The 18,040-nt window shown below is 40.1% G+C and overlaps 1 protein-coding gene across 1 annotated transcript; it reads right to left on the reverse strand.

The window, feature by feature from the left end:
• Positions 1–14,979: 14,979 nt before the first annotated feature.
• LOC104221601 (uncharacterized) lies at positions 14,980–15,441 on the reverse strand. The gene has a single exon (XM_009772676.1). It carries the CDS (start codon positions 15,439–15,441, stop codon positions 14,980–14,982), a length of 462 nt encoding a protein of 153 aa, XP_009770978.1.
• Positions 15,442–18,040: the final 2,599 nt, after the last annotated feature.

Raw genomic sequence — 18,040 nt, forward strand, 5'->3', positions numbered from 1 at the left:
AGGCCAGGGAAGGGGCTTGGACGAACGCTGCAAGGAACAACGGAACCCATCACCTTGCCTTTCACTAAGAAACTTTTTGGAATAGGTTTTCAACCCACTCCAAAAGATGAAGAGTGGGAAAGGAAGAGGAAAAATGAGGGTTGGAAGCTGCCTCGACCATTTCCAAATTTATACGAGACTTTCGTCGGACCGAAATACATCGAAAAAGAAGACGACGAGGTTTTCACGACCGAAGAGATTGAGGAAATATGTGGGGCAATGAGAGGAATGCTCTATGAAACTCACATGGTTCAACCGGGAGAAGGCACAAGCACCGCTGAAATGTTATATGTGGGGCCAAATGCCAAGCTTCGGAATTGGGAGGCCACGCCGTTCCCAACTAGGCAGGAGTCCGGGTAGACCTGTCCTGCCACCTTTCCTGCATCACGAGTTATCCTAGGATGTAACTCGGATGTTTTTCCTTTAGTTTCTTGTTTTGAATTCCTGAATTATAAACCTTTTTATCTTCCAAATTCTAAGGAATAAAAATTAGTATTTCCTCATTTTTTTTCCTTTATTTTGATTTTTGCTATTTTTCCTTTATTTTTTCCTTTCAGTTATAATAATGCGGCTTTAAATAATATGACATGCTTGCGGACGTCACGCCCAGATCACAACGAGCTGTTTAATTGTGAAATAATGAACCAAGAACCAGAATATGATGAAGAAGAGGCTTTTAGGGAAATAAATCGAGAATTAGAACACTTTGAGAATAAACCTAAGCCGAATCTGAATGACACTGAACCGGTTAATTTGGGAACTCCTGAAGAAATCCGAGAGACCAAAATAAGCATTCACACGGACAAGAAAATGTGAGACGCGATAATTCAACTCCTTTTTGAATTCAAAGATGTGTTTGCTTGGTCATACGATGACATGCCAGGATTAGGTGTTGATCTAGTGGTGCATAAATTGTCAATTTACCCTGATTGTCCTCCAGTTCAACAAAAGCAGAGAAAGTTCAAAATTGATGTCAGTGATAAAATTAAAGAAGAAATCACCAAGCAGTTGAAAACAGGAGTAATTCGGGTAGTCCAGTACACCACGTGGTTGGCGAATGTAGTTCCAGTGCCGAAAAAAGATGGAAAGACTCGGGTGTGTGTGGATTATCGAGATTTGAACAGGGCGAGTCCCAAAGACAATTTCCCATTGCCCAACATCCACATCCTTGTTGATAATTGTGCCAAACATGAGATACAGTCCTTCGTAGATTGTTACGCTGGATATCATCAGGTGTTGATGGATGAAGAAGACGCCGAGAAAACTGCCTTCACTACACCTTGGGGTACTTACTGTTATCGGGTTATGCCATTCGGTCTGAAGAATGCTGGGGCAACTTACATGAGAGCCATGACTGCCATTTTTCATGACATGATGCATCAAGAGATAGAGGTGTATGTGGACGACGTGATAGTCAAGTCCAAGACTCAGGACGATCATATCCAAGACTTGAGGAAATTCTTCGAGAGACTGAGAAAGTATGACTTGAAGCTGAACCCGGCTAAATGCGCCTTCGGAGTCCCATCAGGCAAGCTTTTGGGTTTCATAGTAAGCAGGAGAGGTATCGAGTTAGATCCAACAAAGATAAAATCTATCCGAGATCTACCTCCTCCAAGAACGAAGAAAGACGTGATGAGTCTATTGGGCAGGTTAAACTATATCAGTCGATTCATTGCCCAGCTGACTAGCATATGTGAGCCCATATTCAAGCTATTGAGGAAGGATGCAGCGATCAAATAGACGGCTGAGTGTCAAGAAGCTTTTGACAAGATCAAAGAATATCTTTCAAATCCCCCAGTTTTGGTCCCGCCAGAGCCAGAGAGACCCTTGTTCTTGTATCTGACAATCTTGGAAAATTCTTTCGGTTGCGTCCTCGAGCAACATGACATAACCGGAAAGAAAGAGCAGGCGATCTATTACTTGAGCAAGAAATTCACCGGCTACGAAGCCAAGTACACTTTGCTGGAAAGAACGTGTTGTGCTTTGACGTGGGTCGCTCAAAAATTGAGACATTATCTCCAAGCTCACACTACTTACCTCATAAGCAGGTTGGATCCTTTGAAGTACATATTTCAAAAACCAATGCCTACTGGAAGACTGGCCAAGTGGCAAATCTTGCTTACTGAATTTGACATAGTCTATGTCACCCGCACGGCAATGAAAGCCCAGGCGTTAGCGGATCATTTGGTCGAAAACCCGGTTGATGAGGAATACCAACCATTGAGTACTTATTTTCCAGATGAAGAAATAAACACCATAGAAGTAGTCTCGGAAAACGCTCATGTTTGGAAGATGTTCTTCGATGGGGCCGTAAACGCCAAAGGTGTAGGAATTGGGGAAATCTTGATCTCACCCTCTGGTCAGCACTATCCTGCTACAGCTAGGCTGCGCTTTTTTTGCACGAACAATACAGCTGAATATGAAGCCTGCATCATTGGCATGCATATGGCTATCGATCAGGATGTTGAAGATTTATTGATTATGGGGGACTCTGACCTGATTATCCGGCAAGACCAAGGTGAATGGGAAACTCGGGATGTCAAGCTTATCCCTTACTGACAGCACGTGGAGGATCTAGGCAAGCGATTCAAATTGATAGAGTTCAGGTATATCCCGTGTTGTCACAACGAACTAGCGGATGCACTTGCCACCTTAGCTTCAATGTTACCCTAAAAAGGCAACGCCTACGTCGATCCCTTGGAAATCCAAATCAGGGAAAGACACGGTTACTGTAATGTAGTCGAGGCAGGATCAAGTACCCAGCCATGGTACCATGATATCAAGAGGTTCTTGAAGACACAAGAATACCCCGAACATGCTACTGGAGATCAAAAGAGAACTATTAGGCGGCATGCATGTGGTTTCTTTTTGAGCGGCGAGGTATTGTATAAAAGGACCCCGGACCTCAATTTGTTAAGATGTGTTGACGCCGAGGAGGCAGGAAGGATCATGCATGAAGTACACGCAGGAGTATGCGGGACCCACATGAACGGGTATGTTTTGGCAAAGAAAATCCTTCGAGCGGGTTATTACTGGATGACCATGGAAAAGGACTGTTTTAGCTTCGTTCGAAAGTGTCATCAGTGTCAGGTGCATGGTGATTTGATTCATGCACCTCCCACAGAACTGCATCCCATGTCTGCACCTTGGCCATTTATTGCTTGGGGCATGGACATCATTGGTCCGATCGAGCCGAAGGCCTCAAATGGACACAGATTCATATTGGTTGCTATCGACTACTTCACGAAATGGGTAGAAGCTGTCACTCTCAAATCGGTCACTAAGAAGGCTGTGGTGGATTTTGTACATTCAAATCTCATTTGTCGTTTCGGTATTCCTGCAACTATCATCACAGATAACGTGGCAAACCTGAATAGTCACTTGATGGGGAATGTATGCGAACAGTTCAAAATAACGCATAGGAACTCCACTCCTTATCGGCCCAAGGCCAATGGCGCTGTTGAAGCAGTAAACAAGAACATCAAGAAGATTTTGAGGAAGACGATCCAGAGTTCCCGACAATGGCATGAACAGTTACCCTTTGCATTGTTGGGATATCGCACTACAGTACGCACATCAGTATGGGCAACCCCTTACTTGTTGGTTTATGGGACCGAGGCTGTGATACCAATAGAGGTGGAAATTCCTTCGCTCCGAACCATTGTTGAAACAGAAATTGAAGATAGCGAGTGGGTTAAGACTCGATTGGAGCAGTTGACTTTGATTGACGAGAAACGAATGGTCGTGGTTTGTCACGGACAGTTGTACCAACATAGAATGGCCCGTGCTTACAACAAGAAAGTACGACCCAGGAATTTTGAAGTAGGGTAGCTGGTATTAAGGCGCATTCTGCCACATCACCAGGAAGCGAAAGGAAAATTTGATACTAATTGGAAAGGCCCATACATCATCAGGAAGATATTGCCGAGAGGAGCATTGTATCTAGGTGATATTGAAGGAAATGATCCTGAAATAGCAGTGAATGCGAACGCCATCAAAAGATATTATGTCTGAGTTTTACTTCAATGGTCTTGCCACGTTTGAGATGATGAAGGTTTTATTCCCACTACCCAAACACTATCAACTCTCTCTACAAGCCCTTTTGAGCCGGTTACATTTCTTTGGCTACCATAAAAAAAACATTGATTAAGCCTAAACTACGTCTGACTTGATTCTGAAAGGATACGTAGGCAGCCTCTCTCTGGGGTTCAGTCACACCAAAAATAAAATCCAATTTACCCTGAAATTGAAACCGGGGCACACCAAATGGTTTAGAAGTTGTAATTTCATCTACAATTCTTTTACCAAGCACAAGTCCTTCGGATAAATTGCCAAAGGCAGGGGAAGCCAAGAGATATCATGATTGGAGGCCGATACATTCAAAATTGAGAGAAATGAAACGAGAGAGTCTTGTCGGTGAAAACCTTCGGGCACCGTGAGGCGACGGGAGCAGAGAAATCGAAAATGAGAGAGCTTGTTTAGTAATAACTCGCAAAGAGTGATATCTAGCGACAGCAAGGAGAGAAATGAGAGAGGTCGACTAGCGAAAACCCGCAAAGGGCGCTGTCGGCCGAAAAGATGATTCCATCTTAGAAAGTTTTGGCAAGGTTCCACTGGTTTGAGAACATAAATCCGTTTTTGGTTTATGAGGAAATGCAAGTTCGCGAATATCGGGCATCCAGTCCAAAAAGCATGTCATGTCAATTTAAAGTCAGCATTTTGCCTCAGATAAGTCTTTCTTGTCCCGAAAAGAACACTTCTCTTTTAAATTCTTTTTCTCCGCTGTTTGTTTGACTTTTCCTTGAATCCCTTTCATTTTAACCCTGAGTATGTTGGAAGGAAAAGGTGGCAGGGCCGGTTTCACGGAGCTCCGTTTAGTAAGAAGTAAAGAAAATACCCTGCTTCAGTGGTACGTCTGTCCAGTCCCGATTGATCATGATGTTGGTTGCCTTCGAAGTAAAGCCACACACACCCACACAAAAAAAAACCGACAAGTCCCTACAGGGTATCCCTTTGTACAAATCCCAACAGGGTCTCCCTTTGTAAAAATCCACACAGAGTCTCCCCTTGTAAAAATCCCCCAAAGAGTCTGCCCCAGCTAATCCCCAACGAGTGTGCCTTGTACAAATCCACACAAGTCTCCCCAATAAAAATCCCCACTGAGTCTGCCTCGGTAAAAATCCCCAAGCAGAATGGGATGGAAGGACCAAAGCCTTACACGGGCAAATTATCACAAATCCGGGAATGCGAGTCTGAGCAGTTTAAAAGGTTTTCGCCTGTGAATCCAATCAATGGCAGAGTTTCTCAACATCAATAAGGACGCAACAAAGCAATTGGAACAATGAAGGTCACCGAACCAACCACCATTTTCAAACTGATAATTGTTCTTTATTTGGAAAATTGAAATAGGTGTGATCCAAAGCAACCGTGCAAGAAGCAGGTGTCGCCCAAAAAGAAAAGAAATACGTGAATGCAAGAAACAACTTTGCAATAAGGAATCTACCCAAAAGGGAAGTTTCCCCAAAATTCTCTCCTGCATTATGCTAAACAAAAAAAAAATAAAAAAAAACAAAAAAAAAAGAAGTAAGAAGAAAACTCAAAAAAGAGGGTTAGTTAGAATCCCCAATTTTCTGTAAGCCAGCATTAGGGCTCCAATCCCTGAGTTGAGAATTTTTCCATTTAGCCAACTTTAGGGCTCCAATCCCTGAGTTGAGCAATTTTCCATTTAGCCAGCATTAGGGCTCCAATCCCTGAGTTGAGCATTTTTCCATTTAGCCAACATTAGGGCTCTAATCCCTGAGTTGAGCATTTTTCCATTTAGCCAACATTAGGGCTCCAATCCCTGAGTTGAGCAATTTTCTTTTAGCCGACATTAGAGCTCAAATCCCTAAGTTGAGTGTTTTTCCTTTAGCCAGCATTACGGCTCCAATCCCTGAGTTGAGCATTTTTCTTTTAGCCGACGTTAGGGCTCCAATCCCTGAGTTGAGCATTTTTCCTGTTAGCCGACATTAGGGCTCTAATCCCTGAGTTGAGCGTTTTTCCTTTAAGCCAGCATTAGGGCTCCAATCCCTGAGTTGAGCAACTTTCTTTTAGCTGACATTAGGGCTCCAATCCCTAAGTTGAGCGTTTTTCCTTTAGCCAGCATTAGGACTCCAATCCCTGAGTTGAGCGACTTTCCTTTAGCCAACATTAGGGCTCCAATCCTTAAGTTGAACATTTTTTCCTTTAAGCCAACATTAGGGCTCCAATCCCTTAGTTGAGCAACTTTCCTTTAGCCAACATTAGGGCTCCAACCCCTGAGTTGAGCATTTTTCTTTTAGCCGACATTAGGGCTCCAATCCCTGAGTTGAGCGTTTTCCTTTAGCCGACATTAGGGCTCCAATCCCTGAGTTGAGCGTTTTTCCTTTAGCCAGCATTAGGGATCCAATCCCTGAGTTGAGCAATTTTCTGTAGCCAGCATTAGGGCTCCAATCCCTGAGTTGAGCAACTTTCCTTTAGCCAACATTAGGGCTCCAATCCCTGAGTTGAGCATTTTTTCCTTTAAGCCAGCATTAGGGCTCCAATCCCTGAGTTGAGAAACTTTCCTTTAGCCAACATTAGGGCTCCAACCCCTGAGTTGAGCTTTTTTCTTTTAGCCGACATTAGGGCTCCAATCCCTGAGTTGAGCGACTTTCCTTTAGCCAACATTAGGGTTCCAACCCCTGAGTTGAGCATTTTTCTTTTAGCCGACATTAGGGCTCCAATCCCTGAGTTGAGCGTTTTCCTTTAGCCGACATTAGGGCTTCAATCCCTGAGTTGAGCGTTTTTCCTTTAGCCAGCATTAGGGCTCCAATCCCTGAGTTGAGTAATTTTCTGTAGCCAGCATCAGGGCTCCAATCCCTAAGTGGAGCATTTTTCCATTTAGCCAGCATTAGGGCTCCAATCCCTGAGTTGAGTAGTTTTCCATTTAGCCGACATTAGGGCTCCAATTGCTGAGTTGAGCGTTTTTCCTTTAGCCAGCATTAGGGCTCCAATCCCTGAGTTGAGCAATTTTCTGTAGCCAGCATCAGGGCTCCAATCCCTGAGTTGAGCATTTTTCCATTTAGCCAGCATTAGGGCCTCAATCCCTGAGTTGAGCGATTTTTCCAGTTAGCCGACATTAGGGCTCCAATCCCTAAGTTGAGCACTTTCTTTTAGCCAGCATTAGGGCTCCAACCCCTGAGTTGAGCGACTTTCTTTTAGCCAATATTAGGGCTCCAACCCCTGAGTTGAGCGACTTTATTTTAGCCAGCATTAGGGCTCCAATCCCTGAGTTGAGCGATTTTTTCCAGTTAGCCGACATTAGGGCTCCAATCCCTAAGTTGAGCATTTTTCCTTTAGCCGACATTAGGGCTCCAATCCCTGAGTTGAGCATTTTTCCTTTAGCCAGCATTAGGGCTCCAACCCCTGAGTTGAGCGACTTTCTTTTAGCCAACATCAGGGCTCCAATCCCTGAGTTGAGACATTTTCCTTTAGCCAGCATTAGGGCGCCAATCCCTGAGTTGAGCAACCTTCCTTTAGCCGACATTAGGGCTCCAATCCCTGAGTTGTACATTTTTACTCTTTGCGATATTAGGGCTCCTATCCCTGAGTTGCGCTTTATAGACTAGAGTTTTTGCAATCCCCTCATCAGTGCTGTAAGTTTTTATGACAATTAACTCACGAAATTTTCCTAGTGAAACTGGGGCAGAAAATTTCGTTCGTTTGTTTTGCTGTCTCAGCAGGTATGACCTCGAGGTGCATGGATCGAGACGACCTACGGGATGAGTCTCAATCCAGAATAAAGAAAAGAAGAAAAAAAAGAACAAAAAAAGAAGATGTTCCCACATATTGGAACAAACAAAGGGCAGGTCGCTCAAAAATTGGATCAAATTCCCGAGCTCCGCCAATCCCGTTTCACTCAATACTGCAGAAATAAACAAGCACCTACAACTTGCAAGCCATCAAGATTCAGATCGAAGTCTACAAGCAGAATCAGCTAAGACCCAAGATCAAGTTGCAAAAGAGTTATAGATAGGAATCTTGTAACTAGCGGTTGACAGGCATAAGTAGTTATTTCAGTTTTCAATTTCCTTTGGTTGTAATAAGGAGGTCAGTAAAGCAGTAGTGGCAACAGCGACAGCAGTAACAGCAAGCGTTGCAATCCCATGGTAGTCCCAGCTACCAAAGTTTCCCGAACTACATTGACCTGATTCCTGTTTAGCCCAGGATATGTAGGAAATCTTTGAAGCAAAGATTCGGTCAAATCTTTCAAAAATGTGCTTCACACGGAGTAGTCCAACGGGCAAAAATCACTCATATCCGCTCACTTTATCTTTGCATGAAAACCTCGCATGTTTTCAAACAATGAGGGGCAGCTGTGAGCAGGTGATTTTTGTCTACGTTACAATTGCCCCAAAAGAAATCGAAAAATAAAAACAAATGGTTTTGTTGTACAATTTTTTGAATTTACGTGGAATTTTGTTAGTTGTCTGTAGTTTTATCTGTGATTGTTTTAGTTTTGTCAAATAAAAATATAAAAAATATATGTGTCGCGTGTAAGTTTAGGATATCGTTCTACTATTAGGAATTAATCAAACCATAATTTAGTTTTAGGAAAAACTACAAAAATACGCATCTTTTATTCTATTTTTGTTGTCATTGAGTGATTTTATTTTAATTAAATATTAATATGTGTGATAATTGTTGTTTAAGTAGTAATTAATATTAGTATAGTTTTATTTTGATTTTACAATTTTGTTAGGAATTTTATTTAGAAATTAAAAGAAGGAAAAGAAAGGAGTTTAAATTGAAGAAAACCCGGATTTGGGCTCATGTCAAACCAAAGAAAATCAGGCCCAAAGCTATACATTGGCCCAGTCCTTGGCCCAGCCCCTCAGACGAAAGAAACGACATCATTTCGGGAGCTTTGATCTGAGCCGTTCATCTCCCCCGATCCCACGGTCTTAAACACGCCTCATAGCCCGACCCGTTCCCGTTTGAGATCGACCCAGTCTCACGTTTTCAACCACACGACGTCGTTCCCATTGATGAAAGGATCCTGGCCATTTATCCCACTTGATCCAACGGCCAGGATCAAACAACCCACCCCGTATATAATTCCTCATCCCTCACCCCGTACCCCCGAGCCAGACCCCCCTCCCCCATCTTCGTCTCCCTCACCAAACCCAAACCCCTTAGAACCCTAGCGCCGCCCCCTTTCCCCTCACCGTAAACCCGGTGGCAACAACGCCGGTGACCCCCAGACTAACACCCCTAGGGCACCTCGACCCCCTGAACACAGATCCACAAGCCGTGGGTCTCGAATCTTCCCCCACAGTCTCGAATCTTCATTTGAAGATTCGAGCCTGACCCCAGCCCATGCCAACCCCCCTCCCAAATCCATGCCAGGTACTCCCCTGACCTCCCTCGTGACCAAACCAAGCTTGGTTTGGTCCGAATCTAACTAGAAAAACCTGAATCCCAAATCCGCCCTAAGAACCCTGGAAATCCAGAATCCGAGTTTTTGTCCGTTTAAACAAGAAGGTTGGGGTCTAATAGACTTTAATCGAAGTGTTCTCAGTTCTATTAAAGTCCGTTCAACCCCAAAAGAGGTTCGATTCAAAATCCGAGACAGGGCAGTCTGATTTTTAACCCTTTAAGGTATTTCTCCTTCTTTTCTTTGTTGATTCCATGTTGTTTATTTTGTTATTGTTTGTTCATATATTTGAATGTCAGTTTGATCTGTTTTGTTGTGTCAACTATTCTGTCCATCTCACCCAGATCTTTATTTGATCGAATTGGTTTCTGTGTGTTTATTACGTATAATTACAATTTGTGTAATCGAGTCGAATAAGTTCCGTCAATCAGTTAAGTTTCCCACAAATCCCCGTGCATGTCAACATGAAATCATAATCTGTGCTTGTTCAAGTTTGGTTATCAGCTATTAATTGTGTGGTTGTAATTCGCGTAGTCGATTCGATATATGTCGTCAATTAGTTCGAGTTTGGAATGGTATTAATTTGACTCGTGTTGTTTGTTTTCTGCTGAAGCTTTGTTTGAATCCAATTGAGTGTAGCTGCTTGTAGTTTGTTCAATTTGAATTAAGAACCACTTAAGGATTGGTTATAGCTGTAATTTTAATGAAAATTTTAGGACCTTGAGTTAAGTGGACTGCCAGTTTGGAGTATGGTTGAACCATTAGAATAATCTAGTGCAAATACACCTTGGCTGACATCTTTACAAATGAGAAGTCAGGTGTAAGGTGAGTTTAATAATAAAAGGCTGAAGATGCACATGAGAATGGTAGTGGAACCTGCTGTACAGAATGGTATCCACTGCCTTTCTGAACTTCAGCAGTTTAAAGTAGAAGTAACCCCATGCCTAGACAATCCTAAGTGGAGATGACAGCCTTTAAGGCTTATTTTAAGCCCTGGGCAGCCTGTCCTTAAAGGCAGTTTTTCTTCCTTTCTATAAGGATATATAAGGGGAGGATCAGAAAAGGATATAGAGAGAGTGCAGGGAGAACTGGGGAGAAGAGATAGAATAGAGATATCACTTGAGACTTAAAAGAGTTTTAAAAATAGTTGACAACTAAAACAACAGAAAGACTATTCCATTGAATTTTTCGATTCAGTTTCGAGTTTAGTAGTTGAAGTCGACATCTCAGTTTGATTTCAATTTGCATGAACTTCTTCTGCGATCTATTAGTTCAGCTTTGGTTTATGTTCAAGTTCAGTTGAGTCTTTCGGGTGTTGATTGTGCTGTTGGGTTTTAATAAAACATTCTGGGCTGCCTTTGAGTGTATTTCTGGGGTATTTCTGCGGTTGAAATTGCTTTTTTTGCTATTCATTTGCCACTGTTACTCTACTGACCCTTCTTCTTCTTCAATTGTAAGCACTTTTAGGTACATACTTCTGAAACCATGTGTTGTTGAAAGCTTGAAGTTTGAAGTAAAAAATAAAGAAATGAACGTCGCCTGCTTCATAGTACTTGTGTTCAAGATATAGCAATAGGTTGAACGATAGTTAGCCTGTATTTGTTTAAGCTCATTCCGACTGCATTTGTTCTGTATGAATTGGAACGTACCCTAACTGATATGGACTGTTAAATAGTATGTTGTTAGATCAGACGTATCTCCATGTGCATAACAATTTAGTCTGATTTAGTGATGACGGTATAACGTAGAATCATGGAAAGCATCTGTATTTACTCCTGTTTGGATCTTTGAACTGTCAAACTTGTTATATCTGGTCCAATTTGATTTCAAGAAAGACGTATCCCAAACAAATTTTCATATTGTGTTATGTTAGTACCAACGGGTTAGCCATGTATGTCAACTCTCTTGTTGGATTCCTTGTTTCAACATAGGTTTAATAAGGTAGATTAATAATTAATATTGGCATCAGCCCATCATTTAAACGAAGTGGCTATTAATAGGATCAACAGGTTTCTACATATTTTGAAGCACGAAACAACGCAATAATTTTAAGAACACTAATCTAATAGGCATGAGTTTGGTAAGATGGTTTGGCGTTTAGATCTAATAAACTCCCGAATAAGCGTTAATAATTAAGGTTAATTTCAGCGCTATTAGTCGCGAACAATTATTCGTTTGTTCATATAATTATGAGGAGTTAATCTAGCTATAGGATAATTAATCATGTTCGAATATATTATTTTATCGTTCTCGATTTTGTTTATAATTTCTAGTAATGTTCCTTTCCGTTAACGTTCATCTCAATCTAGCATTTAATATGTTACGTCTCTTTTAAGCCTGTAACGGGTTAGGATTTTCTCTCATTTATTTTAGAAACGAATTTAATAGAAATGTAGTCGCTTTAGGATATCCTTAAAAATAAATGAGACGAGCCTTGCTAAATAAAACGCATAAATCGCGGGGCCCTCATAAATGTATATATTAAATACTTAGAATTTGGGAGGGTCCGTTTAGCGGATTTCACGATTTTCCCCCAAAGATAATAACGCGTTAGGCTCTTTAGGCGCGATTTAATTAAATTACCTTCTTAAATTCGGGTGCGCATTTATGTGACCCAAATCCAAATCTCAACGGAGTTGGAATGTATTAACAACCACGGGCGCATTGATTGTGACGTGGTTCGAAATGCATTTTCACGACGTTGTAATTCCATAAAATAAATAAATAATAATAATAAAGCGGTTTAAACCTAATAAAAGCACATAAGTCACAACATGTATTTAAATCAGATATTTAGCCATTATAATAATTTAAGCGACCGTGCTAGAACCACGGGATTCGAGGGTGCCTAACACCTTCCCTCGGGTCAACAGAATTCCTTACTTAGAATTTCTGGTTCGCAGACTTCATTTGGAAAAGTCGAATATTTTCCTCGATTTGGGATTCAAGATAAACCGGTGACTTGGGACACCAAAAGCCAAACCTTTCCCAAGTGGCGACTCTGAATTAAATAAATAATCTCATTTCGAATATTGTCACTTAAATTGGAAAAACTCCCTCGCGCATTTATCCTTCGGGGCGGGCGCGCAAAAAGGAGGTGTGACACAAGCAAATATTAGTTTTCTCTCCCTTTCATTGATCAGATGTTGGATAAGCCAGGAGTGCACGAGTACTACTGTTTCCTGGCTTGTTTGTCTGTGATACTTCTTGGCTGATATCTTCATAACCTGCAATGATTCCTTTCTCGGCCATAGAGTTATTTTTATCAAATATAACATGCACTGATTCTTCCATAGGTATGGTACATTTTTTGTAAACTCTAAATGATCTACTACTAATAGAATAACTAAGAAAAATACCTTCATCAATCCTTGGATCAAATTTTCCAAGGTTATCCCTGCCATTGTCGTGAATGAAACACTTACTTCCGAACGGATGAAAGTAGCCAATATTAGACCTCTTACCTTTCCATGAGGCACCTATTGAGGGTATAACATGTTGTACTAACTGCTTCTACCCAGAAGTGATTTGGCAATGAATGTTCTAATATCATTGTTCTGGTCATATCTTGTAGAGTCCGATTCTTGCGCTCAGCTACCCCATTCTATTAGGGTGATCTTGGACCTAAGAATTTATGGGTATATCCTTGATCGTTATAGAATTCTTCAAGGGATCTGCTTTCAAATTCTCCTCCATGGTCGCTTTGAATGGCTGTGATAAGATACCCTTTTTCTCTTTTATTTTTTTTTGTAGAAAATCTTAAAACATTTCAATACTTCATATTTATGAGATAAGAAAATTACCCATTTAAAACGTGAGTACTCAACAATAATAAAAGCATGTCGTTTACCTCAATTGCTGGCAGTTCTAGTGGGTCCAAACAAGTCCATATGAAGCAATTGCAAAGGCTTGGTAGTGGACACAATATCCATTGTTTTGAAAGTGTTTTTAGTGTGTTTACCAATCTGACATGCATCACATACATGATTTCTAGAAAAATTGAGTTTGAGAAGACCAATAACTAAATCATGCTTGGAGAGTTTTTCAATTAGATGCATGCTTGCATGACCAAGTTTTTTGACAAAGCCATGGATCGTCAGATATGGATGCTAGACAAATATGACTATCTAGATTTTCAATGCTATCAAGAATATAAACATTTCCATACCTTTTTCCTCGAAGAATGATTTTACCTGTTGTAAATTCAATGAAACATCCCATTTTCTTGAATTACATTCCGGTACAACTTGATTATCTGGTAGATCTAGCGCCATTTGCCATTCATCAGGCTTTTTACTTCATATCTCGAATCACATAGCTGACTTATGCTCAAAATATTATAGTTGAGTCCATATACAAGATATACCCCTCTAATATCACAGTAATTTCCAAATAGAACTGTACTGGTGCCAACTATTTTTCCTTTTGAATCATCACCAAATTTGATATTTCTACCATTTATTTTTGTGACTTCTTTGAACGGATTTTGTTACCTGTCATGTGACTGGAACATGCACTATCTAAATACCATTTTCCTTTGTAGCTCTTTCTGTGGTGTTCCTGCAAAATATAATTGTCACCTACTTTTAGGTACCCAAGCTTGCTTCGGTCCTTGTTGATTAGTTCTACTGGAATCAGTGTTGTTTTTGGGTTATCAAATCCATCCTGAAATATTAGATTTACGTTATCGACAAAAGGAATATTTATGTCCAACTTTGTTACAGTAATGATACACAGGGGTTGATCCAGTTTTCAATCTACCACTTGTGTTAGTACTAGTTGACTCAGTTTTAACCAGTCCTTTTCCAGTTGACTTGTAAGTCACCTGGTTAGACTTGATAGAACTGTAACTAGTAGATTTGCGCATGCCATTAAGTTACATTTGCAATTCCTGAATTCCATCTAGAAATACATCTCTTTCAATTTCATAGACTTCAAGCTTAAGTTCCCATTCTTTCTTTTCCCTATTGAGTTTCCTTAGTTCATACAATATTTTTTAGACTCTTTTAGGGTAAGGTCAAGAATATCCTTCAATTCATTACATCTATCACAATTATAAAATTTTACCTCGCTTGTTTCACCTCATGCCATGAAACAATTTTCGGTATCTTCCTTGCATTCATCGTCAGATGTATCTTCATCAGTCCAACAACCAGAGCATTTGTTCATGTCATTTTCTAGGATGGTCATAATGCAAAGATTTGCTATTTCTTCTTCTTATTAATTATTTTCATCACTCCAGCTTCCGAAGGATTTTTTTTACTGAACTCTCTGGAGACTTTTCTTTTAAGATCTGGGCATTCAGCTTGAACATGCCCATATCTTCCACGTTCATAATACTTCTCGTCATTCTTGTCTTGTTCATTGTATTGCCTGGTTCTCCTAGATGGCATCCTTCCCCTTATTGTGTTTCTATACCTTCTCATCAATCCATTCATGTTTCTTGATACCATGGCAATTTCTTCTTCAAGAGCTTCTAGGTCGACATCAATATCATTCTCAGATCATTCAGTTATCTTTTCTTCCTGACTTGTTTTCTTGAGATGGGTTTTGTAGAATGCTATAAGATCTCCTCGTAGTTCATTATATGAAAGTTTGTTTAGATCTTGAAATTCGAGTGCAACAACTTTTGTCTGCCAAGTGGTAGGTAAACTCCTTAGGATTATTTGAACTTGACCACCACTTGAGTAGGGTTTACCAAAGGCTTTCATATTGCCAGTGATTTTGCTGAATCTTACGAAAGTTTCCTCAATGGATTCTCCTTCTTTCATTTGCAAAATTTCATAATCATGAATTAACATGTTTATTTGAGTTTCTTTCATTTTGATGGTTCCTTTATAGGTGACTTCCCGTTTGTCCCACATTTCTTTGGTCGTATCACAGCTTGAAATTTTCTCATACTCTTCTCCATTTATAGCGTTATACAACAGGTTTCGTGCATTAGCATTAACCTGAACGATCGCCATTTTTTCGTCTATGTATTTATCTTATCTTCAAGATCAATGGATGGTTGAGCTACTATTGGTAATGGATAGTTTCCCTTTTTTATAACGTGCCATACTTTCACATCATAAGATTTTGCCTAGATTTTCATTCGTACTTTCCAGTAAGAAAAGTATTCTCCATTGAAATATGGTGGCATGACTTCTAATGTTCCTTCTTGAAAGAATGCTCCAACAGTTACTTGATTTGCCATGATCTTTTCTCACAAGCTATTAAGCAAAATTGTTAGACCTACTCGGATACAATTTGAAAGTGCAAGAGAGGGTGAATTGTAATTTTTCTTTTCTTTTTCGAGGTAGTCGGCTACTTTATGTTCTAGTCAACTAGATTTTCAGGAACAAAATATAGAAGATAAATTACAGAAAATAAATGACACAATATTATTTATACTGGTTCATATTCAGAGTGACTCCTACATCCAGTCCCCTGGGGTTGCAAGGGTGATTTATTTGAAGTATGAAGTAACTTAGTACAGATGGGTTGATGTTGTTATACACCAACAACTTTTGTCATTTTGTTCTTCTTTCTATAGTTGATACAATGCCTCACTATTATTCTTTTATCTATCTCTTCTCTTCTTTGTTACATAAGAAATCTAAAGCAGACTACAGTATTTGTTTAAAGTAGAACAAAGAGATTGAAATTATTTTGATCAAAGTATATCTTTCCAAGGCTGGTGCAGTAGGTATTTATACTTCTTGAGGCCTTCATGTCTTGTACGTCTTTTTGAGAGAATGCAAACCCAAAGGAGTTGTACTTAGAAAGAAATCCTAAATTGATTCTTTCCAATATTAATTCTTTCGTTGTTTTGCATTGACTCATGGGCTTGAATCATTTCTTCCTTTAACAAGAGAATATTCTCATTGCCAAATCCCTTGATTGATGCTTTGATTGACATATTTAAGTGGGAGAATATTTAACAAATGATTTCTTGCCCTTGACCTCCTTTGATTGAGATCCTTCCTATAATATCCTTTTTGATTGATTTTGCTAGCTCCCTTGATTGATTTTTTACTCTCCTCTTTCCTTTTTCGTTTGATTCATTTATGCCTTCCATTCTATTACTCAGAAACTATTCCTTCATATAAGGAGTAATTGGTTATTTTGCATCATTAAAATCAACTTAAATCTAACAATGGCAAACCAAAGAAAGCGTACACTTATTCTTGAAAAGAATCAGTCTGTGATTCCTTTCAAGGATCAACTCCATTGGGTCTATAATCTCTCAAGATTCACAACCAAGAATCAAATAAGATCTCATGAAGAGAGATAGAGTGTGTGTGTGTGTGTGTATTGGTTTAGAAGGAAGACATATTTTGATCAAACCAGCTCCACTCTTTGTTCTACTCTAAATAAGTATTTTAACTTGAGTATAGTTTACTGTGTAACTAGTAGTGAGAAGAAATAGAGAAATATTGGTAAGGCATTGTATCAACAATACGATAAATGTACTTAGGATCTGAAGTGAGTTGGCGTTCGCAACAACATCAACATATTATTATGAAGGTTTATTGAGAACTTTGAAGAGAGAACACCCTTGCAGCACAAGGGGACTAGAGTAGGATTCACATTGAATTGGAACCAGTATAAAATATTCTGTGTTAGTTACTTACTCCACTTTACTTTTAGTCTTTACCTTTTATATCATTTATTCAGGCTATCGACTAATTGGCAAACTAGTCGACTATTTAGTTATAAATAGAAAAATCAACAACCCCCTCCCCATACTTTAACTATTATCCAACGGGAGAAGACTCGAAACACTTTTCGATTATGATGGGGTTGCACTAGGGATCGGCTCTTAGTCCATTCCTATTTTCCTTAGCGATTGACACATTGAGAGACACATTCAAGGTAAGGTGTCATGGTGTATATTATTTGCTGATGACATAGTTTTAATTGACGGGACGCGGGGTTGTGTTAATGAGAGGTTGGAGGTTTGGAGGCAGACCCTAGAGTCGAAGGGTTTCAAGTTGAGTAGGACCAAGACGGAATACTTGGAGTGCAAGTTCAGGAACGGTACCTAGAAAGGGGATGTAGAGGTGAGGCTTAATACGCAAGTCATCCCCAAGAGAGGTAGTTTCAAGTATCTTAGATCTATAATATAAGATAACGAGGAGATTGATGAAGATGTCACGCATCGTATCAGAGCAGGATGGATGAAGTGGAGGCTTGCTTCCGTTGTCTTGTGTGATAAGAATGTGCTGATGATACTTAAAGGTAAGTTCTACAAGTTTGTAGTTAGACCGACTATGTTGTATGGAGCAAAGTGTTGGCCGGTAAAGAACTCTCATACCTAGAAGCTAAACGTAGCTGAGATAAGGACGTTGAGGTGGATATGTGGGCATACCCGGTTGGATAAGATTAGGAATGAAGTTATTCGGAAAAAGGTGGGAGTGGCCCCTGTGGAGGATAAGATGCGGAAGGCGAGGTTGAGATGGTTCGGGCATATTAAGAGGAGGAGTATAGAAGCCCCAATTAGAAGGTGCAAGCGGTTAGCCTCGGTGGGTAGCAGGATGGATAGAGGTAGGCCTAAGATTTCTTAGGGAGAGGTTATTGGGC

This window comes from Nicotiana sylvestris, chromosome 9, assembly GCF_000393655.2.
Source record: "Nicotiana sylvestris chromosome 9, ASM39365v2, whole genome shotgun sequence".
NCBI lineage: Eukaryota > Viridiplantae > Streptophyta > Magnoliopsida > Solanales > Solanaceae > Nicotiana > Nicotiana sylvestris.

Coding starts and splice junctions, on each gene's coding strand:
- LOC104221601 (XM_009772676.1), bottom strand. CDS start 15,441: ATGGCGATCGTTCAGGTTAATGCTAATGCACGAAACCTGTTGTATAAC.